The sequence below is a fragment of the Cyprinodon tularosa genome, unplaced genomic scaffold (genome assembly GCF_016077235.1).
Source record: "Cyprinodon tularosa strain WSP-4 unplaced genomic scaffold, ASM1607723v1 ctg92, whole genome shotgun sequence".
Taxonomy (NCBI): Eukaryota; Metazoa; Chordata; class Actinopteri; order Cyprinodontiformes; family Cyprinodontidae; genus Cyprinodon; species Cyprinodon tularosa.
Window position 1 is genome coordinate 1,998,660 of NW_024039696.1, and position 23,572 is coordinate 2,022,231.

The 23,572-nt window shown below is 38.4% G+C and overlaps 3 protein-coding genes across 4 annotated transcripts; all 3 read left to right on the forward strand.

Moving 5' to 3' along the window:
• Positions 1 to 87: 87 nt before the first annotated feature.
• On the forward strand, positions 88 to 14,463 carry LOC119776225 (peroxisome proliferator-activated receptor alpha-like). Of its 2 annotated transcripts, none has more exons than XM_038274515.1 (8): positions 88 to 222; positions 3,018 to 3,251; positions 5,767 to 5,921; positions 11,315 to 11,453; positions 12,645 to 12,844; positions 13,555 to 13,821; positions 13,906 to 14,149; positions 14,219 to 14,463. In XM_038274515.1, the coding sequence occupies exons 2-8, from the start codon at positions 3,068 to 3,070 to the stop codon at positions 14,461 to 14,463; spliced, it is 1,434 nt and encodes a 477-aa protein (XP_038130443.1). In that variant the 5' UTR covers positions 88 to 222; positions 3,018 to 3,067. The 2 variants fall into 2 exon arrangements, with proteins under 2 accessions (XP_038130443.1, XP_038130444.1); XM_038274516.1 differs by lacking the exon at positions 88 to 222 and adding an exon at positions 1,257 to 2,932.
• A 1,849-nt stretch (positions 14,464 to 16,312) lies between these two features.
• On the forward strand, positions 16,313 to 18,597 carry cdpf1 (cysteine rich DPF motif domain containing 1). The gene is made up of 3 exons (XM_038274519.1): positions 16,313 to 16,489; positions 16,716 to 16,827; positions 17,822 to 18,597. Exons 1-3 carry the CDS (start codon positions 16,377 to 16,379, stop codon positions 17,948 to 17,950), a joined length of 354 nt encoding a protein of 117 aa, XP_038130447.1. The 5' UTR covers positions 16,313 to 16,376; the 3' UTR covers positions 17,951 to 18,597.
• A 1,034-nt stretch (positions 18,598 to 19,631) lies between these two features.
• cdkn1ba (cyclin-dependent kinase inhibitor 1Ba) lies at positions 19,632 to 22,320 on the forward strand. Its single transcript, XM_038274518.1, has 3 exons — positions 19,632 to 21,057; positions 21,256 to 21,393; positions 21,567 to 22,320. The coding sequence occupies exons 1-3, from the start codon at positions 20,709 to 20,711 to the stop codon at positions 21,572 to 21,574; spliced, it is 495 nt and encodes a 164-aa protein (XP_038130446.1). The 5' UTR covers positions 19,632 to 20,708; the 3' UTR covers positions 21,575 to 22,320.
• The last annotated feature ends 1,252 nt before the right edge of the window (positions 22,321 to 23,572 follow it).

Sequence of the window (23,572 nt, forward strand, 5' to 3'; positions counted from 1 at the left end):
CGTCTGCTTTTGGATTTGCGCCATCTGATTGGTTGGCTCCAAAGGTGCGTCGGTGGGCGTGGCCTGCTGAAACAGAGACGCAGATTTTGACATGTAGGGAGGGTGAGACGCGTCAAGGTCCTGACGGAGTTGGTCACAGGATCAAAACACCTCCCTCCCTTCCAGTAGCCTCCTACAGACTTTCAACATAATCTGGAAATGCTTTGAGAGGCAGCAGCTGAGGTAATTATTAAAACTAGTTATTATAAAAAAGCAAATGTGAATGACATTAAACTCAGAAAGTTTTGCTTTGGGTTTCTGATTTTGTGTTAAACACGACCAAGACTGAAAATACTAAATTTACTCCTAATGTAACTCATAACATATATAAAAGACTACATTAAAGCAATATTTAACTTTTTAAATGTTGTTTTCTGTTATTGCCAGTGTTGGATATTAAGTAATAAGTGATCCCAGGCTTAGATTGGACCTTAAACTATTAACTATCAGTCACAGTTTTATACTTTCTGTCATCTGGTAACATGCTTTCTTGAGGTTAGTACGCGTCAACCACTTCTGCTTGTTTCCATTTCTTCAGTGTCTCTAAAGATAGAGCACACAGGGGAGTTCAAAACAATGGCCCTCTGAGGGGATGGGGAAATGTAGGAGGTGGGCTGGGGTCATCCCTAAGAAAGGAAGTAAAGTCACTCAGCAAGGTCGAAAACACAGTTGGTGGGTTGTTTAATAATTGCATGTAGCAGAGAGACCACTGCTTTTTCGGTAATATTGTACATTTTACAAATATGTAACAAATCTTGTATTTAGAGTAGAATAGAATTGCATTGAAGAGAGATTTTGTTGGTTGCTCAGGTTGGTACAAATATCCCCCTGGGAGGTGCAAATTGATGCATGGTCAGCACAAAATGTCCAACAGCATCGTGCAGGGCCTCTTTCTATTCCCCAAAGTGGGAATATTAAACAACCAAATCTCTAGGGCAATGTTTTCTAGGCCAAGGACCCCAAAACTGATGGCCAGATGGAGCGGGGACTCCCTAATTACATATATTGTATGAAGTTGTGTTTTATCACACTGGTCCTATAGTCACTCTATTACAGATGGAGTCAAGTAATGAAAGTAATTTCGCCCTGGGATTATTAAAGTATTTCTGATTCTGACTCCTCATTAATGGGACAGGTGTTGTGGATGAAACGGTGCCCAGCTTGAAAGAGCTCCTGTGTGTCTCTGAATGTGTGCATTGATGACTGATTACTGACTGTTTACTACAGTCTGTTGAATTCATGTTAATGTGGATTTAAAGACATTTCAATTAGTAGGAAAAATTGCAGGAGGGAATATAAAAAAAGTCTAATCAACCCAAACTTTCACGACCCCCGTGCAGTCTCTCCGCGTACCCCCTAGGGGTCACAGACCCCTGTTGAAGACCTCCACTCTAGGGGCATCAATTAGTGAAATGTTGTCCGAAAAACAATCTTCTAGAAAGGCCAATTTGGTAATTCTACAACAGAAAGCTTCAAAAGTGAGATGGTGAAATGATCATAGCCTGGTAGAAACACTGAGTTTCAGAGTTCCCCTCACTTTCCGCTGCAGGGCATTTCAGTCTTGGTTAGTACAAAATATGATAGAAGTGACTGAATGTTCGTTTATTGAAAAACTGCCCTTTCAGGCTTATAGTTGGTATCAAACGTCCAACAGTAGGCAACCCAATTTATTACCAAATAAATTAGATGTTTAACAAAAGAAAACCACAAAAGTTTGACTTGATAAAAGATTGGTTCAATGTGTCACTCCTCAGGAGGTTCCATTTAAAAAGATGTAATAAAATAACAAAAACTATAATGGTACAAATGTAGAAGGGGTAAAATGACCAGACTCTGGCTGTAAAACTCACCTTTCCCTCACTATCCTCAGCAGGGCTGACTGATCTAGGGAAGAACAGATGGATTTTTCTAATTTATCTTATTTATTTAAGATAGTTTGGCTTTTCTTTAAAAAAGACTAAGCTTAGATGATGACTGTTAGAAGGTTAGAGTTGATAAACGTCTTTGAACGGTAGCCAAATGACGAACTACCATCTTCATGAACTTGCCTCCAGACATATGGCATTGCGGAATCTCTGTTGACAGCCAGACGCTTCAGTCAGTCAGAGGTCAGATTCCTCACATCAAAGCCCCTTCACTGACCAGCAGCTGTCTCTAGGCTTACTGTACCTCATGCCAATTTCTCTGTACATCATATATTATCTAACACATTAATAGACACAAATTTCCACTCCGTCTTTAAACGACTCTAGACTTCTGACAGGACTGGTTCCCTGAAATGTTGCAACACAGAGACTAGACAAACAAGAACGAGCATGTTTTGATCAGTCACGTCGTTAACGTCTCCCAGCAAGAGTCCAAAGAGGCAGCATGTTTCACCATATTAGACATGATTTCACTCAAATCAATACTTTCCAGCATTAGTTCATCAGGCACGTGTTCATGAATGTAAACCAAACTTTTTCAGCAAATCTACCAACCTTTCAGTCATACTGAAGATACACAGTAAATATTTTGAGATAGACAGGATGTTGTTTGAGTTTTTTCAAAGATCATTAACAAGATATTTATTTACTACTGTAGCAATGTCTGATCATATGTACCAGAGGAAGATAGAGAGCGTGTAAAAGATAAGTAGCAGCTCCTTTACAACCCTCAACAGGATGAATAGAATATGAATGAATGGGTAGATAATGAGCTGCTGTTGACTCACTTATCAATCATTTTATGACCGCTTTGTGCAGTGCACTGGAACTAGGCACAGCTCGACAATCTATGTCAGTTTGAATAGATATGCACTGCTTACAATTGCTTTGTTAAAGGAAATTCCACTTCCAACCAAGTGATCATGGCAGAGATCAGAAGGTTAATCCTTCTTCCTACTATTCAAGAAGTTAGTGTTGATAAACTGATGGTTTAATAAAATGCAAACCTTTTTATCAGAGATTAACCCTTTCTCCTCTGTCCTTTTGTTATAGTCTGAAGAGTGATGGGTAATCCCTATAGATTTTAATCCCTTGTCTCGAATATGGCAGCTGATTTCTACAGTCCCCCATCCCCTCTCGGGGAATCTCTTCTGGGCAGTCCGCTGTGTGGAGACCTGATAGGAAATCTTCCAGACTTTTCTCAGTCAATCGAAGATGACTCACTGGGATTCGATTTCCCAGAGTATCAAACCACTGGTTCTGGATCCAGCGTCTCCATCACATTGGGTAAGTAAAGGGCGGATTAGCGTTCTGCATCCACACACATCAAATGTCGCTTGCGTTTGGTCGCTAACCAGTTTTGCTGGTATGCTTCTGTTGTTGTGGAATTTCTAGGGACGCACAGCAGTTTCCAGCCAAAGCGCTAGGGGGAGCCTATTCGAGAATTCGCGAGACCTTCAGCGTATAGTCACGAAAACAACTTTGGCGGTGCCGGCAGGAGTGTTTATTTTCCAAAACAGCTTGTCTGAGGCATCGTACAAGTGGTTGTACTTCCGAACTTCCTCGATCAACCTTTTGTGGTGGTTATCCGTTGTTGTTCTTACTCTTTGGTGTTTAAAAATGCCGCGCCCCAGCACCGATTTGAGAAGGACGACCACACAGACAGCCGGAAAGGCATACCAAGGACCAATCACAGCTGCTTTTTGTCTGCAGTGATATAAAGTATAGCTGTGTCCCGACTGCATAATTCTAGTAACTACTGTACTGTTGTCGTTTGAAAAAGTTCAGTCTAGGCAACTGGACGTGAAGTTTTCTAGATGATGTTTCCCCTCTCATCCAAGAGGCTTCTTCAGTTCTAACTGGTGGTGGGAGCACTGAGAGTAATATAGGTTGTAGGTCTAACAAAGAATTAGGGGGGACAAAAGGTGGCTTTGATCTCTCCAACTGGATTGGCGAAGGAGGTCACCTGGGGGTTGTTGAGGGCGAATTATACTTCTGCAACCGCACACATCAAATGAACCAGTTTTGCTGGTATACTTCTGCAATGTCGGTCTGGAATTTCTAGGGATGCACAGCAGTTTCCCGCCAAAGTGCTTGGGGGAGCCTATTCGAGAACTCGCGAGAAATCCTACTCCGGCGGGAGTGTTTATATTCCAAAACAACATGTCTGAGGCATTGTACAAGTGGTTGTACTTCCGAACCTCCTCGATCAACCTTTCGTCGTGGTTATTCATTGTTGGTATTACTCCTAGGTTTTCAAAAATGGAGAAGGACAACCACACAGACAGCCGGAAAGGCATACCAAGGACCAGTCACAGCTGCTTTTTGTCTGCGCACTTCCGCTTGAGGTCTGCGCCGGTTCGCGACCGTCCAAATCGTAGTCAGGATTTTTTTGAAGTGCGCAATGACGGTTGTAGAACCTCTGCGTGGGGGGGCGTGGTCGCATAGAGACAGACTTGACAGTTGGAGAGTCTATGTGTCAGAAGTATAAATTGGCCTTTAATGGTCGTTAGGTGGTTCTGATGGGTCTTTAACTCCCTCATTAGAGTGGTTTTGGTCACATCCCTTATTGAACTGTGAGTCAGGTGAGGGCGGGTGAGAGGTGCATCTTCTCAGTATGATTCATAAAAGTGCTTTGTAGGTGGGTGAAAGGTTATGTCTAAGACCTCCTCCTCTATTATGAGATGATTATTCCAGGTTAACAAAGGTTAACAAAGATGGCTCTCTTAATCCCTCGCTTAAACAATCTTTCTTCCTATGCAGTTTATGTTGTTATTTTTCATAATCTGAGTAAGGGGGAGCACGTAGGTGTTGAATAAGAGGAGCCCTAAGATGGACCCTTGGGGAATGCCACATGCGATTTCTCTGGTCTCTGATAGATATAAATCTACCTACTCACACATAATGACACTGTCCCTTAAGTGGGATTTAAACCAGTCCAGTGCTTTACCAGAACCAACCAAGTTTTCCAGGCATGCTCATAAATTTGTGTGTTTAACAGTGTTTAATGCTGCACTGATGTCCAATAACAGCTCTGTGGTTCTTCTACAGTCTGCATTTATATGTATGTGACTGAACACACAAGGTCAGTCTCTGTACTGCGGTGAGCGTGGAGGCCTGGCTAGAAGACGTCAAAGTAGCTGGTTAATGTTAGAAAAGTATTTGAGAATCTTACTGATGAATAAGGAGGTTTGAGATAGGCCTTTAGTTCTGCAATAGTCGTTTTTTCCAAGTTGTTATTTTTCTTAAAAAATTATAACTCGTTTGCAAATTGTTAACCTAAATGCTTTCTTTCAATTTATATTTTACCAATAAAATTCATTCATATAAGCAGGTGCAACTAGTGAACATTTATGTAATTCTGATTAGTCTAAACAGATACAAAAACTTGCATTTAGGTGGCTAAAGGTCAATATTCAGTATAGATGGAGCACACAGAAAACCTGATTTTTCTTTATAATGTGCCATGCTTGCTGTTTGGCATAAAAAAGCTCAAAGTATGAGAGTAAAAGAATCTCACAGAAGAAGATACAAAAATTTAGTTGGAAAGACTAGATTTAGGAACGGTTGTTTCTCTTATTTAATTAATATTCAAAATCCAGATTTATTAATTGTGAATTTTGTTTAAAAAATACTAAATATAAGATTATATAATTGCTCTTTGCTGTCTGACTGACCAATTTGTTACTAGAAAAGTGTGTTTAAGGTTTTTGCAAAAACAGTGAAAATGATTATATGAAATTTTATTAAAACTTACGTTTTTAAAAAAAACACCCTTTCTTTTGTCTCCTCTCCTCCATAGATACATTGACTCCGGCCTCCAGTCCATTGTCTGGGGTGTGTGGAGGGTTGCTTTGTCCAGATGAGGGTCCAAGCCCCCTTAACGTTGAGTGCAGGGTGTGCTCAGACAAAGCTTCAGGCTTTCATTATGGAGTGCATGCATGTGAGGGCTGCAAGGTAAGAAATACTGAGTTTTACATAGCACCAGCAGTTCAAGTAAAGTGTTGGAAAAGAATGTCCCAAACATTATAAAGCATTTGTATGTACACAAACACCTTCATCCAAACAAAAGCCAGCTCTGTTTTGCAGAGGTGTTTGACCTCGAGGCCAAGTGGAAGGTTTCTGCAGCATGCAGGCAGAGGAGTCATGTGAGGTGGTTACGTGGCGCCCTTGGTTCACTTGTCACCTCTTACATACATGGAGAGCGGTCCTCAGTGTGGATAGTTTGGCTCAGCAAGATGCCTAAGTGTGGTTAGAGAACACAATGTAACAGTTTGAGCTGCAGTCATTAGATCCCTGTGCAAGTATGTTAAAACCAGCACAGCGAAACACTGCAGCGTTTGTCTTTGATGTGACTTTGTCATGGAACAAAACACTTTTCATTATTAATCCAAAACCTACAGTATAATTTTTCCATCTGCTTAAAGGTTTCTCATGTTTTACAAAGGAACATAATCATTTATCTTTTTTTTTTGATTGCCGTTTCACGTTTAATTTAGTCTCAAGCCAATTTGCACCAAAGACACAGACACAAAGATAATAGGCTTGTCACGATGCAAATATGTCAAACTAAGTTTCGATACTCAGGAAAATATTGGATACTCGATACCATTTTTGATATCATGTTGGATAAAAAGTGCCAATTAATTTAAGGCTTAAAGTAGTATACTTGAAAAACTCTACTTTTTCAATCTCAACATGGAGTATGCTTTCTCAAGAGAATCACACATTATTTTAGTTAAACAAACGTGAAACATAGTGTAAAATAAATAGTGCAAATATAACACAATTTGACAATATTCTAAGGTTTTGAGGGTATTGTTTTTTTGTGTGCAAAATAACCTAGAAATTTAAAACTAGTTGAAAAAATACGGGGGGGGAAAACTGAGTTACTATTGTATCTGGATACAGAGTTTGAGTATCGATAGTTTGAAAAGTATCAATACTCACTTTTTAAAACCCTACAAGATAATGGTTTGCATTTTATGCCATCTGTTCTGCTTTTGTTCGATTGTATTTGTTACATGACACATTTATCAGATCTACAGCAAAAATTATGATGACCTCCACATTCATTTAAAATATAAAGATGGGCCATCTCTCTAAATCCGTTTACTTTCTGCCTACTTTAAAAACAAAGAATAAGGCCACTAAAGCCTAAAAATAGTCTTAAAGTATAAAGATTTGGTTTATTAAAATGATATATTCTTAATAACCTAATCATATAGTGGGAAGAAAATCCTTAAGAAAAAACTTTGGTTTTTATATTATTTTGATAAAAATCACTTGAAAAAATAAATGTATATATATATATATATATATATATAGCTAATCTTGAAGGTCGAAATTAGCATTTTACAACTTGGATGATTTACCTCTATTATAAGTTAAGAGCTGAGATTAATTTCCCCTTTATCTGTATTTTAGGCTTTCCAAATAGACTTAAAAACTTTAGTGTGCCATCCTCAACCTTATTTTTTAACCCTCCACAATTGGTCCTTTCATTATGTAACCGAGACACTGTTATGTATGGATGGTTACACAGGATGTTACTGGCAGTTTGAACTGTTTCAAATAATAAAATGTTTTAAGTTCATCCTCAATGTGAGTTTTAGCATGAAAACAATCTGAAAAGCATTAATATTGATGCATTTCAGCCTACTGTTGTTCAATTTAATTCAGTTCAATTCAAAATGGCTTTAGCAATCCTAAAGGAAAAATGAAATGTTGGAACTTGGGTTGTCGTAATTGTTGATAGCTGTAGGAAGGAAGGATCTTCTGCAGTTTATTTATATAGCGCCAATTCACAACACGTCATCTCAAGGCACTTTACAATTCAACTAGATTATACAGTCAAACTCAAAGTTTTCTGTCTAAGGAAAACCAGCTGATTGCATCGACTCATTGACTCAAAGGCAATAACTAAAACCAAGCATGCTACTAGCGACAGTGGAGAGGAAAAACTCCCTTTTAACAGGAAGAAACCTCCAGCAGAACCAGGCTCAGTGTGAGTGGCCATCTGCCGAGGCCGACTGGGGTTCAAGGAGACAGAAGCAGACATACAGAAAGAAGCAGAGATACAAAAGGCAACTGTCAACCAGCTCCACAGGCGGCCTCGACCAGGAAACACACAGCCAGACAGACAAGCTCTGAGCCAGCTCCCATGTCAGAGGATGAAAGAGAGCACATACAGTTAGTCACAGTCAGAGGAACAGTACTACACTGAAAAACAGGCCTAGCTCCAACATCCACAAACAAAGACGTTGATGGCTGCAGCACAGCTGATATTTCTCTCCAGGATGGGGTCACAGCCAAACAGGAACAGACCAGATGAAGCTACTATGAGAAAAAGCAGAGAGAGCTTAGCATTAGAGATTGAACTAACAAATTCTGCAGAATGGGAGAATAGAGATAGAATGAAGCAGAATGGGGAAAAAGGGTCCCTATGTCCTCCAGCAGTCTAACCCTATAGCAGCATAACTATAGAGATAGCTCAGGATAACCTTAGCCTCTCTAACTATAAGTTTAATCAAAAAGGAAAGTTTTAAGCCTAAAGTAGACAGGGGGTCTGCCTCATAGACTAAAAGTGGTAGTTGGTTCCACAGGAGAGGAGCCTGATAACTAAAAGATCTGCCTCCCATTCTAATGTCTTCTGTGGTGGGAAAGTGAGGGTTAGTACGATCAGAGAATTAAACCAGAAGCTTTTTCACATGAACTGAATAATGGAGCCTAAAGAGGCAACTGGTATAAATAGAGAAAAATCCATTTTGCAGGTTGAGTAATGGTAAGGGCAGTATGGGGAAAGAAGAAAAAATCATTCCTTTGAGGTTTTTTGAATACGCCTAATGGCAGCAATTTTTGGACAATAATATGTGTTCAGTTCAAAAGGCTAATTGGTAACTTTTTTTCTATGGTGGTGTGGTTTAAAGATCCACCAGTGGGTCCACAGCTTCCCATGATCCCATGATTAAGTAGACACGCTTCCCAGCTGAACTTTTGAGGTTTCTCTATAGATTTCGCTTTATGCCTTTCACTTGCCTTGAATAACTCTTATCTTATATTGCCGTCATGCAGCTGCTTGTCTTGGCATGCAGTCCACTGTGTCATATGCTGCTGCACCAAATTTGGTACATGGTGACGTGGAACCTGAAGCTGTTAGAGGGGTTCTGGGATGGATGACACTTTGCTTCTACATTCTCTGGCTGATATTGTGCCATCATGGAAAAATCCTGCATGCTGGCTCTGCCTGCTCTCTGGATCTTTTTTCTGTCACCTTACATTTGACAATAGGTGTTCTAATAACATGTTTATAGAGTTATGAATTTGTACTGGCGGTAAAAGTAGATATTTATTCAGGTTCGCATTATATTTAGGAACAAAAATGCGTAGTGGATTAAATTATTACGCTCTGAATTTATCTGTCATTTAACAAAAAAGAAATGTCCTCTTGAGGAACTTTTAACCTTAAAGGTGAAATGTTTAATTTAAATCTTTGTACCTGCTTCTTGTTTTCTTTGTTCCTCTAGTACACGTGTATGTTTGGATAACCACACATTCATCCTACTCTTCCCCACCTCAGTTGCTGTACTCTGCTTTTAAATTACTATCATAAGGGGAACTTTATGTTTTGGCCTCCACCTTTAACTGCATTCATGAAGATTTCACCCAGTTCTCCCTCAAAACCAGATGTCCCTGGTTAGAAACGACACAAAAATGTGATATGTGACACATAATAACCTTTAATAGCAATGTGCCAAAGCTGCTCCTCAGCATAAATGCAGCCAAGATGTTGTGCAGGATGATGGCTGGTGTATTTTTATGAGCATGTGGCTCCAGACATAATGCCAGAAAATTTATTTTCCCCTACTTGACAGTGAGGGTTGCAGATTGTCCCACATGATGTTTCATTGATGTGTGCGGGTGAGAGTAAATCAGAGGATCATATGTTTTGACATATGTGTGGCATCTGTTTGCTTGTGTTGGCTCAGAGCCGGAGTGAATGTTGCAGGGTTGTCATCCTGTCTTACACAATCAAGGACCTTTTTTCGTAAAGGTTGTTGTTTACTTATTTCTACTTTGATTTGAATGATTGACTTCAAAACAGGATGAAGGGACAGGGCAGTAAGCGGTGCATGATAATCCCTTTAAATTAACATAAACAAGCTTCAAAAAATGTTTAATTGTTTAAAGTATGGTAAGAATAAATTCTAATGTGCATTGATGCTTGTTTGTGAAGTTCTTGGCCTACATCATCAATATACAATAGGCAACAGGTGCACTGCTTAACAAATTAGGAAATGCGCTGCACTGCAAAGAAAAATAAAGCTGAAATCACAGAAATTAGAAGAAGGAAAATGCAGCAAATAAATCTTTGGCGTCATGTCAATGTCCTTACTGAGGGTCTTGTTTAGTTCCACATGGAGGTCAACTGCCCCCAATATTCAGGTGCGGTTCTCTTATGTGGAGCAAGCTGGCAGCATTTATTTTAAACTTACAGTTTTCAGTATTTATAGCATTTTCTTATTTTAGCTTCATGTTTTTTTAGTGTTTTGATATTGAAGCCTTTTTTTTCCGGATGCATGACGCATTTAGTGCGTTTGAGCCCACAGGCCAAAACGTCATGTAACTCTCCACCTGAAAACATCATTGCCCTCAGTGAAACATGGTAGTGGCAGCATCATGAATAGGTGGACAGTTTTGTAGTTCGTGCAATCCTGGAAGAAAATCAGTTTGATGCCCAGAACAAACAGTTTGCTATGTATTCATTTTATTTGTAAATAAAAATAAATCAGAAATTAGGTATTTATTGCTTTCCACTTGATGCAAACATTTAAATCATAAAATAAAATAAAAAAATCCAGCTAGTTTCATGAGGAAATTATATCTTAACCGCTTAATTTTCTCATGGTACAGCAGACTAATCTTTAGTGGTTAGGGTGTAGGGCTTGGAATCCTGAGGTTGTAAGTTCGAAACCCACTCCCACAGACTGCCACTCTGGCTCTCTGAGCACGACCCTTAGCCAACCCCCGATTGCTCCTCAGGCGCCCCACAATAGCAGCCCACTGCTCCCCAAAGGGGATTGTTTAAATGCAGAGTTCAATTTTTTTTTGTTACTACTTTACGCAGCTTACCCATAGCAGGTTCACAAACCAGAAAATCAACTTACTAATTAAGAAAATACTTCTTATGTTTTTTTTAAGCCAAAAAAAAAAAATGTTTTTACTTGGAGTGGCTGCAAGAGCTACATTAAATGTGTCTGTATATCCGTGTGTATGGGCTGGTTCTTTTTTGTTGTTTATTTTTAATGAAAATATAACTTAGCAGCAATCTTTTTTTATTTTTCAATCAGGGTTTCTTTAGGAGGACCATCAGACTAAAGCTGGAATACGATAAGTGTGACCGCAACTGTAAAGTCCTGAAGAAGAATCGGAACAAATGCCAGTACTGCAGGTTCCAAAAGTGTCTGTCTGTGGGGATGTCCCATAATGGTAACGTTTGTTTTAAATCAATCAATCAATCAGTCAATCTATCAATCAGTCAATCTATCAATCAGTCTATCTATCTATCTATCTATCTATCTATCTATCTATCTATCTATCTATCTATCTATCTATCTATCTATCTATCTATCTATCTATCTATGATAAATATATATATATATACATATATATATATATATATATATATATATATATATATATATATATATATATATATATATATATATATATATATATATATATATATATATATATATATATATATATATATATATATATATATCAATCTCAGCATGTATGTGTTGTTAGTTTTTAAGGTAAGAATGTCCCCATGTTTAAAGAATAGAACATTTGTTTTTGGCGCTTCTGGTCTACCGTAGAGACATCCACACATGCATTACTGCTGCAGCATAGACAACATGCTGAAAAGGTTAATAAAATTGGTTAACACAAAATAAAAACTATAAAAGTTTGATTATTTCTTTAATCCCAAGGCAGAATATAGAGTTTGCATCTTCAACATCTAACATAGAGCTCATTCTACAAATAACTTACACAGGTAATTGAGGTTTTGTAGATTAAAATTCCTATTTTTCCCCCCATTTTTTTTTTTGTATGTTGTAATCATTATGTTTTGTTCATTAGTGACCAATTTTTACATTTTCACATTATTTAGTCAATAAATTTAATCGTGAATTAAGATAAAATCTGAGCATCCACGCAGGAGCTAAGCTTTATGAGCTGAACCAACTCAAAGTTCCCATCACTAAAAACTATAGTTGTGGAAAAACAGTTCAGATGTAAAAGCTTTAAGATTTATGAATACAGTCGCATTGACAGCAAAGATCTTTGTCTTTTGTCATCTTTTGCATGTGCTTTTTGCAGCAGTAGAACATGTCCCTCTGTGATTTAGCTCCAGCTTTAACATCCTCTACGCTCATGTTTATTTATAGAAGCATGTCCCGTTACAGCTGGTTCAGAGTAGCTCCACATCTGGTCTGTCACTTGCACTGACTGCAGAGGGGTCAACGGGTTTGTTGCACTGACCTCTTAAATCGGGTGGAAACATGAGACTTTGAAGGCATGAGTTTGTTTTTGTTTTTTAAATCGGCTCTGCATCGTACGCATGAAATTGACTGAAAATGATCAATGCTAATATTTTTATCTTTTATGCACTAGCCATCCGGTTTGGTCGCATGCCCCAAGCAGAGAAGATGAAGCTCAAGGAGGAAAGTAAGGTTGTTGAAACAAAAGTAGAAGACGCCATCAAGGACGACCATAAGATTCTGGTCAGACAGATCCATGAAGCCTACCTCAAGAACTTCAACATGAACAAGGCAAAAGCGCGGCTTATACTAACTGGAAAAACCAGCAAGCCGGTAAAAGCAAAAGAAGAGAATTTAACATTTTTATTACCGAACTGGAAATCTTTATTTTGGAATTTCTGAAGTAGGTTTTTGTTAAAAGGTTTTACACACTAATATCTTCCCTGCAGTAAGGATGTATTTTGTGTCTTCCTGTAGCATTAGTAGAAAGTGGAATTCTTCTACACTTTAGGGTTTAAAGTGTCAAGAAACATCCAAACAGTTTATATCAACACAGGAAATGACGTTAGGAGAAGTTGCACCACAAAACATCTTTATAGCTATAAATCAAATGGCTGATATAAAACTATGAAAGTGTAAAAAAAAATCTGACAACTGCCATGGGTAACATATTAACTCTTTAAAGCCAATTGTATCATATTTGATACATAGGTTTTTGAGACCTCTACATCATCAGTGTTATATTTTTATTCTCGAAAACCCTGACTTACACAATAAGTCGCATGTAGGGAGCAGAAAATATTTAAAAGATTATAGAGAAATGCCTTATGTATCAAATTTGATGCAAATAAATAATCTAATTTAACTTTCTTTTTTGATGTCATTTGTTAGAAAGTTCAATGACAATTCTAATAAAGTTTCAATTACTTTATGGTCCAGGCTTTAAAGGGTTAACTGCTTATACATTTTAACAGAACCTCATTTCAAAAATGTTGACCCCTTTAACCTCTCCTAACATTGTCCCCCTTTTTGTTCATTAACAGCCTTTGATCATTCATGACATGGAGACATTTCAGCTTGCTGAGAAGACGTTAGCGGTCCACATGGTGAGGACTGAGTCTGCGGAGTCCAACAGAGACCTTCAAGCTGGGCAGATCATCCCAGCCATGGTGTATAAGGAGCTCCAGCAGAGGGAGGCTGAGGCCAGGCTCTTCTACTGCTGCCAGAGCACGTCGGTGGAGACGGTCACCGAGCTCACAGAGTTCGCTAAGGCCATACCAGACTTTCAAAGCTTGGATCTGAATGATCAGGTAGTTATAGGAATCCTTTTAATGTATTCTGGTGCCTGTCCATCTTTAAGCAAATATTGCTTTTTCTTCCCCTCCGGTTTGAAGGTGACTCTCTTGAAATATGCGGTTTATGAAGCCCTTTTTACCCTTCTGGCCTCATGTATGAACAAAGATGGCCTCCTCGTTGCACGTGGTGGAGGCTTCATCACCCGCGAATTCCTCAAAGGCCTCCGCCGGCCTTTCAGTGACATGATGGAGCCAAAGTTCCAGTTTGCCACTCGCTTCAACTCTCTAGATCTGGATGACAGCGACCTGGCGCTCTTTGTTGCAGCTATTATCTGTTGTGGAGGTAAGCTGCATTGTCATAAGTTTTTCTCTAAACACAGAGGAATGTTGATCAATTGTTCTTCCTTATCAGATCGTCCAGGACTTGTGGATGTACCTTTGGTGGAGCAGCTGCAGGAGAGCATCATCCAGGCTCTACGGCTCCACCTGCTGGCTAACCATCCAGATGACGCTTTCCTCTTCCCCAGACTGCTGCAGAAGCTGGCTGACCTTCGGGAGCTTGTAACAGAGCATGCACAGCTGGTTCAGGACATCAGGACAACAGAGGACACTTCTCTGCACCCACTCCTGCAGGAAATCTACAGAGACATGTACTGATAAAAAGCAGTTTTGAATATTTTGAAAGGGCAGCCTGCACGGCTGGTGGGACCTATCTTTTTTTTTTTTGCACAAAGTCATAAATAAAAGCTAAATATTACAAAAATTACAAATATATATTGAAGCTGGAATATTAATACATTTACGTTAGTAACCGGAAAATATTTAAAGTGATCGAAGCACTGATCTGACCCAAAGAATATAAAAAAAAAATGGATATCCTTCTATGGGGTTAGACTAGTCCTATTTATTGTGTGTATTTATTGAAAGGCTGCCTATTTTAAGATTTAATGTTTTAGAAATACCAGAATCTGGGCTGTTAATATACGCTGCTTGAGACCAGATTAAATAAAAATATTTTTATTATATACAGCAGTTTATGATGTTACAAATTTATATTGAAATTACATTATATAAAAAAAAAATCATACCTCTCCATAGCTTTTTATAATTGATTTTTTTCAGGTTTCTAATCTGCACAGTAGATTATATCTTTGCGTAAATCACACCCCTTGCCAGTAATAAATATTTTCACTAAAAATAGTCTCATAACTTTGATCGTTTAGAATTTTGTAAATATAACAAGAATTCAGTGACGGCAGCTAAAGATTGTAAAGTAGCTACCAAATAAGGAAAATTTATACATCATGTGGTTATTTCAAAGTTTGAAATAATCTTGTATTTTGTAATAAAATTCTTTATATTTTTAAAAAATCATGTACAGTCCGAGCTATTATTTCAGTTAAACTTTTATTCTCTAGAAGTGTTATATAAATTAAAGCATTTAATGATTTCTTCTTCAATGCTGTGAAATGTACATTCATGTAGCTGCATGCTGAAGATACAGGTTATGTTTTTATGTCTTTTGTGTGTTTTTTTCTGTTCATAATGAGTAAGATAAACTGTTTTTTTTTCCTAATTCTTACATTGATTTCTGTTTTTATACATATTTGTTTTGCAGATAAAATATAAATCATTTAATGTGGGTTTTGTATTTACTGATAAATCATGGATGGGGCTCCAAATTGACAGAGCAAACAGATGTATCAATAAACTGGTGTATAAAGCTTGTTTGTGTCAGCCTGTCTCCAGAAAAATAAATATGAGCACTTACACAATATTATGCTGCATGCATTAATTGAATTGTATTTAACTAGTATTTAAGGGCCAATAATGAATAAATTAAACTACATTTCTCAGGTTTTCAAACTGTTGATTGAATCTCCAAAAAACATAGGCACAATCAATCTCTTTTTTGCATTTTAATGTATTTTGTGGAAATATTTTAGTGTTTTTAGACTTACCAGCAGTTTTTGTAATTTTGATATGAATATTTTTTCTTGCCTTGGTTTAAATCATGCCTCACAGGAGGTAGTTTTATTTTTTCATTTTAGTTGGGGGGGATTTTTAAGGCCCAAAGCTGTTTATGCTGCCCCTTGGGTTCATTTCTAGGAAGAAAAGTGTTTGTTTTTTTGTGTTTTTTGTTTTACTTTTGGCTGCTAAATCTGGAAATTCAGTAACATTCTATTGTGTTTTTGTTGGTTGTTGTAAATAACCCATGTTGTTGCTCTTAAATGAGGTGAGGAAATAACTTTAACATTAATATATTGTGATGTCATTTGTATTTTTTTTTTCTTTATCTGTATTTATTTTTCCCTCTATTTTTTCCAGCTCTGAGCTATTTAATATTACTTGTTTTTTCTTGTTTATTATTTATAATATTTATTAACTTTGTGTTTCTGAGACCTTTCCCTGGAATTTAATTATTTCTAGCTAAAATTATTATTATTTTTTTATTATTACTATTTATATTCACAACTCGGTGCCACCCCAGGCCAGTGGGTGGCGCTACTGTCTTACAGAACAGGATGGGTTTTTAGTCAAACCATTCTAGTATAGCTCTTCTTTAAACGATGGAACAAACTTCAATTGAAACCCCTCAAAGCACATTCTGTTGCCAGCTATGTGGTTTAAGCTCCCTTTTTACTTACTACGGCCAGAAACCACCCAACACCAGAGCCATTGTGTAAGTTTAAATGAAGTGAACCGCTCATTTTGGTGCTAGCGCTAGCTCATGCTAAAGCTAACGTTACTTTAGCTGTGGTGGGTGTTTGAGTTCAGCTCCTCCTGACGTCTCTGTATAGTTTTCAGTGCGCTGTCTAAGTCCAGTAGTATATTTTATAATTACATTGTTTCCAATAATAGTAACGTGTTAAGTATTTAAGCTAAGTGTTGTTTCTACCCTTAATCAGGTTGCTGGAGGAATGTTTCGTAGCTAAAGACCCCTTCAGTCCAGAAAAGGAGAAGTTTCTGGTGTTGGGATCCACATGCAGCTTGTGCAACATCTGTGTCTGTGTTGGACCGGTAAGATTTTTAAACATCACACACACACACAATTTGAATGCATCTATCTGTTTGTAAATAAAGTGGGGATGTTTTTCCTGCTTATTTTATATCTATTTTATTATCTAGAGTTGTGGATGATACAAATTATCTACGGAAGAGGATAAGGGCCATTAAAAAAAACAACAAAAAAGTTAACTGATTTTTAAATTTAATTCAGTGTAATTTGTGATAAAATTTAGAATACGGACTTTAATCTAAGAATTCTGACAATTTTTCTTAGAATTCTGATTTTTTTTTTCTCAGAATACTGATTTTTTTTCTAAGAATTCTGACTTTAATCTCAGAATTCAGAATTTAATGTCAGAATTCTGTTTATTTTTCTCAGAATTTATTACTTTTTTTCCTCAATATTCTGACTTTAATCTCAAAATTTTAACTTTTTTCTCTCAGAATTCTGACTTTAATCTCGGAATTCCGACTTTAATCTCGGAATTTTGGATCTTAATGTAGATGGAAACCTTGAAGGAAGAGCACTCAGGTTAACTGAAAAAGATGTGAGTTGATTGGGAGGGCCAGTAACACATTGGTGGAAAATGACGGGATTAGGCGACTTTTTACGTGCCCGATGGGTCCCTGGTGATGCTGTTTCATTAATGGAGGAGCCGAAGGTTATTAAAACAAGAGAGCTAGTCTCTAAAACAGACATGGCTACAGCTTGATGCTAACATGTTTGTTAGCTTTCAGAATTCTGAGATTAAAGTTAGAATTCTGACTTTTTTCCCATATTAAACTGAAATAATATTTTATTAATTTATTTTTTTCAGCTGCCCTAATCCTCCTACGTAACTATCTCACTCTTTTGAATATGGTTAATTAAAAACTGCTATTTTGTAGCTGTGTGGCATATTTGCACATCCCTGTTGAGAAATGTCTTTGATATTAATTCCATTTTCTTAAGCTTACGGCAAGAATTGAAATTAAAACCTTGATATTTTGCTTTTCTTTTGTGCAGGACTGCAGCCTTTTCTACACAAAGAGGTTTTGCATGAAGTGTGTAAACAGGCACCTGGACCACTTTCCTCAGCAGATCCAGGCTGAACTGGCTAAGAAGAAACAGAGTTCTAATCCAAGTGTCTCATGACAAACAGGGTCCTCAAAAAAATAAAAATAAATAAATAGTCGTGAGTGGAACAAAATGTTCAGTCCTAGAGGAACTGAAGCTGAATGCATTCGTTAAAGGACACTAATCTAGGTTGCTGCGGTATTCTGCTCCTTGATATTTGTTTATTGTGAAGATATTCAGGGCTGGGTAGTGTGATAACACCTTCAGTGCTGTTGCTACCATGAAAATGCTTCATGCAGCTGGTTCATATGTTTGGGACCAAGTAGCTGGAAAAAAACAGATTTTCTACCTTTTTAAATAATTCACACCCTTTAAACTTTTTCACATCTAATCTAGACAAAAAAAAAACCTGATTAATTCAAATTTAGATTCTGTTTGATAAATTAAAACTAAACACATTATTGCGTCATAAAACGATGCATTTTCTTTTGAAATTAATGATGGAAAGGTGAAACATGCTTTTGTATTTCAGCCCACTTTAAGCTGATACCTCAAAATAAAATTCCAGTCCAACAGGCACCTTTAGAGATCACCTAGCTGGCAAGTGCTCCTACAAAGATACCCCTTGTACATTTTACCCAGAATGCATCCTGCTGTCAGGATGCATCGCTAGTGATAGAGGATTTATAAGAATGTGGAAAAAATACAAAGTTCTTTTACACCAATTGTTGCTTTTTAGTGTCTTTCCTGTTGCTTTAACCTCCTAACAGCAATATTTTCCGGCTGTGATGCCTTTTGAGACCCTTATCGAACACCCTCTCGCCTTTTTGCTTACTTTTCCACCCAACCGAAGCAATCAAAGGTCTGTTTCCCGTCCGAATCTCGCTCGGCATGAGGCCGTGCACAGTTTACGGCAGCACAAACACATTATGGATTAAGTGCGATCCTACCCGATAACATCTATATAACAGATGGCCCCAGCTGCCTTTATCACGAGATGTTTTGAGCCTCGGCGAGGGTTAATTGAAACAGCATGGCCTCGAAGGCAGGCTTAACTCCCTCTTCTTCTTTTTTCATTGCTGGCAATAAGCCGCAGAGGAATCCAGATGATAATCACTGGGGAGTGGATGTTGGGACATTGTAAAACGTATGCGAAGAAACATTTTAGCAGATTTTATTTTACTGGTTTGAAAAAAAAATCTGTGCTTTCAGCATGGAAAGAAAGCCATGACGATGAGGCGTTTTGCTATAAATCTAACTCCACCTGCTTTACCTCACCCCTCCCCTTGGTGTTTAAATTTTAAGCCCACATTAGCAATTACACCCAGTGAAGCACGCAAACCGCACCAGTGCCAAAGTCTGACACGATAGGCACCGAGCCAACAATGACGGCAGGCCTCCCTTCACAGCTGATGTCATTGGAGTTAGAGGTGAAGCCTTTTTTTCTGATCTCGTGGAAAAAGAAAAAAAAACAGAAAAAACCCTCCCTAGATTGACCCTATAAGCTTCAGCTCAGCGCTGATTGAATCAAAGGTACTGTTTATGTGATAGCAAATAGCTGTGTTAAGTGTCAGCTCGCATGCACTGATTGCATGATTGATTCATGTGATAGCGGGTCCCGCCTGGAGTGAGGCTTCGACGAACTACTACTACTACTACTACTGCAGGAGTTATCACGTGTTCGCTGCCTGTTTCATCCTGCAGGAGCATGAAGCTGCAAATGCCAGTCTATTTAAAGAAACAACGGAGCCCTGCCAAAAAATATTCACACCGAGGGATATAATTTCCACATTTCAACCACGATCTTCTGCCTCTTTTATTGGGAGTGTTATAAACCAACACATTGTGACTTGGATTTGTCAAGTGGATTGAAATAAGCTGGTTTTCAACCTTTTTTATTTATTTTAAATCTGTATTTAACATCATCCTGAAAAACACTATCTGCATCCTGAAGCACGGTGGTGGAAGTGTCATCCTTTATTTCCATTGGGGAAGCCATAAATGTAAATAAAAGACAGATATTCGTCCTGTACGGTATAGATCTAGCCTTGGTGGTGGGAAAGAAAATGCAAAAAAAGAAAAGGGAACTAAATAATTGATAATTGAACTTTATTAATCTGACATTGGAGAAACTAACCTTTGCATTTAATCCATCCCCTTGGGGAGCAGTGTGACAAGAAATGATGGGAGGGTTTAATCTGCTTTATGTGACTTTCATCATCCCCACTCATAAACATGGTGGTGGCTGCATTATGTTTAATAGATTCTGGGTTTTAAACATAAAGCATAGCAGATTCCACTCCTTTGCACCTTTTTCCTGTGATGGTCAATCACATATAATCCTATTGGAATCTGAGTGTTTGGACTTTTTTTCAGTTAGTTTTGCACGGCCTAATGAAAAAAAGGGGGAAAAAATGAGCAGAGGAGCTCATATTCGCAGGGCAGCTCCGGCTCAGATCTGCAGTTGTTGTTCCCTCTGCTGTGCTAAGGATGGGGCGGGGCGCCTACAGCGACGAATCGCTTCTCTGTTTAAATAGTCAGGTTTCCTCCTTCGCTCACAGCTCTACGCCATGTTGGCTGTTTTGGCTTGTTTTCATGAGACTTTTACTACGAACCTGACAGGAGTGGCTGCATGAAAACATCCCCCCCTTTTCTCTTGGAGACATTCTGTTTTTTATTAACGCGTAATTTGGATGATCGGCGCAGGAAGGACGCATGGTGACTTTTCATTTGGAGGGAATACTACTTTGGAATAACAATCTTTAAAGGGACCCACGCCTCATTTTTTTTTTTTTTTTTTTTTCTTGCTGCGGTTTCTTTGGTTTTCTGTCGTCTTATGTGCAACAAGATGTCAGAGGTTCGGCTTTCTAACGCGAGTCCCACGGTGGAGCGCGTGGACGCGCGGCAGCCGGACAGCACCAGGTCGGTGCGCAGGGTGCTGTTCGGCACACCTGACCCGGAGGAGACGCGCAGGCAGGCGGAGGCTCTGCAGCAGCAAGCCGTGGACGATTTCACGGAGAGGTACAACTTCGATCCGGTGGAGGACAGGCCGCTCTCTCCGGGGGAGTACGACTGGCAGGAGGACGGAGACGCGCCGGAGTTTTACCGGAGGCCGCCCCGGGGGAGCAGGCCGCCCAGCGGGGAGGCTGCATACACTTCTAACGGTTCACGGAAACGACCTGCAGGTGAGGAAAAAAAAAACATCCTCCAATAAAACTCTGCACCTTTTTAGCGCAATTTTACCGAAATTAAGAGAAAATGGATGCAATCTATTTTTTATCGTTTAAAATGTTCAGTTTGCAAACAAGTGTTGCGTTTTTTCTTCATGCAATCTTATTCATCTGACAGTTTCTTAATTGTTTATGGGGTTTTTGCATCTGCAGGGAATTGCTCTGAGGACTGCACGAGTCAAAAGAAAAAGTCGCATTCCGATGAAGACGACGACGATAAAGGTGCAGGAAGCCAAAGAGTGCAGAGAGCCAGCAGGCCAGAGGAGGAGGACCCGAGCCCCCCGGTGCCAGGTTAGAAACCATTTTCTCTCCTCTGCGCTTTGAACAGCTGCTGTCCTCCTAAAGGGGGCTCATATGCATCAAGATCAGCAGCACTTATCCTCTCTATAGCTCTGAATCTTTCCCTTTTCTCTGTGCGCATCAATAAGCAATTGCATTTTTTTTTTCTTCTTTGCATCCCACAGCGCAATGAGACCTGTCGCCTGTGGAACACCGTGGGCTTCCTCACCATCTGACAGAAGACGTGGAGAGAAACATAGAAAAACAAAGCAGCTTTATCCCAGAAGGGAGGAGGAGGAGGAGGAGGCTGCACAAGCACTGAATATGTACACTATCGACTTTTGGCACTCTTATTTTTCTATGATAAAAATGCCTCAAAAGCAGCAGACAATTGTAGCAGTGTGCAAATTGATTTTTGCTCATATTTTTATATATATAAATATATATATATATATACTACCTATGTTTCAGATGTAGCAAATAATTGGTTTTAATACCTTTTTTTTCTGTAAAATATGTCTGTGTGACTTTGACTTGGGGAACTGCAGTGCAATTCCCATCAGATAAATTTGAAAGTTATTTAGTATAAAAAAAATGCTAATTTGTGTCATTATTCAGGTATTTTTATGTTTCGTTTTATTGTAGAAAAAGAAAAATACAGATTTCAAACATCAGGGTTACGTGGATACAAAATGTTAACTTTTTCTACGGTGTTGTTATTGAAGGCCCGCATGCTTCCCACTTTAAATTTGTGGATCCATGCAACTGGGAACAGGCATGATAGATAAAGTTTACAGCCTTATTCCCTATTTTTTTATTTTTTTCCAAATGGGATCAGGTCGGGAGGGGGTCGAAATTCTGCCTTTTTATTTTGGGCTTTTTTTCTCTTTCTCTCCTGTGGTTAAAACTGCTGAGCAATATTCATCATTCTTTGAAAAAGAATCCTAAAAGTTGGATTTAAATTTCTAAAATTCTTCCATGCACCCCCCTCCAAACGTAGGTTTGCTCCAGGGTAACATAGGCGGACAAAAACGTATAAACCACTGGGCTTTCTTTATGCAAATATGTGAATCAAAGAATCATGTTTGTGGTGTAAAATTCATGTGGAACATGGAATTGATTGCACTATTCATTTCATATTTTCCATGAGGGCAGAAATACAAAGTGACCCCCCCCCCCCCCCCAACTCTGCATAAAACATTGAAGTGTTTATTTTTGTTTTTCAAAAACACTGTAAGACTATACTAACTTATTTATGTCTGTTTTTTGTGGGTTAATGTTTAGCTTCCCAAAGCAAAATTTTGTGCATTATTGTAAATATATATTTTCATTGTTTTGTGTTTTTTTGTGTGTTTTTTTTTTCTAAGATGAATAAATAAATTTGCTAAACTGAGCCAAATAATTGCAATGGTCTATTTTTTTCATGTGCAAAACAAAGTTAAGTTAAATTGCTGCACATTTGTGACATTAGTAGTTTTTTTTTGTTTTTTTTCTTCTGACTAGAAAGATGGAAGTTGTTTGTTTGCAAATCTGTGTGGTGCAGAGGAAGTTCAGAAAGGGGTTAGCGGAAAAGGAAAGGATCCTTTTCGGACTATAAAGGAAAAGTGTACATTTTGTGCAAAGGAACGACAGGAGAGTGCTGGTCGTGACTGCTGAATCCCTTCGGTCTGCAGTTAAAAAACAACAGGGGTATGTCCTGAGGAAAGAAGGGGAAAAAAAGAGAGGGAAGAAAAGTTTCCTTTTATTGGCATTCCCAGGCTCCAATCAGAGCAGAGTGAAGAAAAGCAGACCACTTAGCTAGCAGCCAGTTAGAGCAGTGGGAGGGAACCAAAGGACAGTACAGGCTGTTCTTTTCATAAGGCACACACCACCAACCAATTAGTTTCATTGGCTGACTCTTTCCTGTTGATACAAGTGTGTAGGAGTCAAGTATAGAGAGAGCTCCTCTAATGATAACTCACACTGGCTTTGAGTGTCTGCAGGATTTACAAGCAAGCTCATATATATTTATCACCATTTTCACCTTTTGGCAGCAAATATTCACACTTTTTGACCCCGTACTCCAATGCAACAGTCACTTTGCAAAAGTGCATTCTGGACATCTTATTGGACGAGAGTATATTGCAACCTCAGCATCTGCTTTATGCCTTCTTCTTTCTTCTTGGTAATAAAACTCAAATTTCTGGTGTTG

What these genes read in the sequence shown, in the direction of transcription:
- cdkn1ba (XM_038274518.1), top strand. Translation starts at nt 20,709, where the DNA reads ATGTGCAACAAGATGTCAGAGGTTCGGCTTTCTAACGCGAGTCCCACG. An exon ending in TTCACGGAAACGACCTGCAG is followed by an intron (nt 21,058 to 21,255) that starts GTGAGGAAAAAA and finishes TTGCATCTGCAG; the next exon opens with GGAATTGCTCTGAGGACTGC.
- LOC119776225 (XM_038274515.1), top strand. Translation starts at nt 3,068, where the DNA reads ATGGCAGCTGATTTCTACAGTCCCCCATCCCCTCTCGGGGAATCTCTT. An exon ending in ATGCATGTGAGGGCTGCAAG is followed by an intron (nt 5,922 to 11,314) that starts GTAAGAAATACT and finishes TTTTTCAATCAG; the next exon opens with GGTTTCTTTAGGAGGACCAT. An exon ending in GCTTGGATCTGAATGATCAG is followed by an intron (nt 13,822 to 13,905) that starts GTAGTTATAGGA and finishes TCCGGTTTGAAG; the next exon opens with GTGACTCTCTTGAAATATGC.
- cdpf1 (XM_038274519.1), top strand. Translation starts at nt 16,377, where the DNA reads ATGGAACAAACTTCAATTGAAACCCCTCAAAGCACATTCTGTTGCCAG. An exon ending in CCCAACACCAGAGCCATTGT is followed by an intron (nt 16,490 to 16,715) that starts GTAAGTTTAAAT and finishes ACCCTTAATCAG; the next exon opens with GTTGCTGGAGGAATGTTTCG. An exon ending in TCTGTGTCTGTGTTGGACCG is followed by an intron (nt 16,828 to 17,821) that starts GTAAGATTTTTA and finishes TCTTTTGTGCAG; the next exon opens with GACTGCAGCCTTTTCTACAC.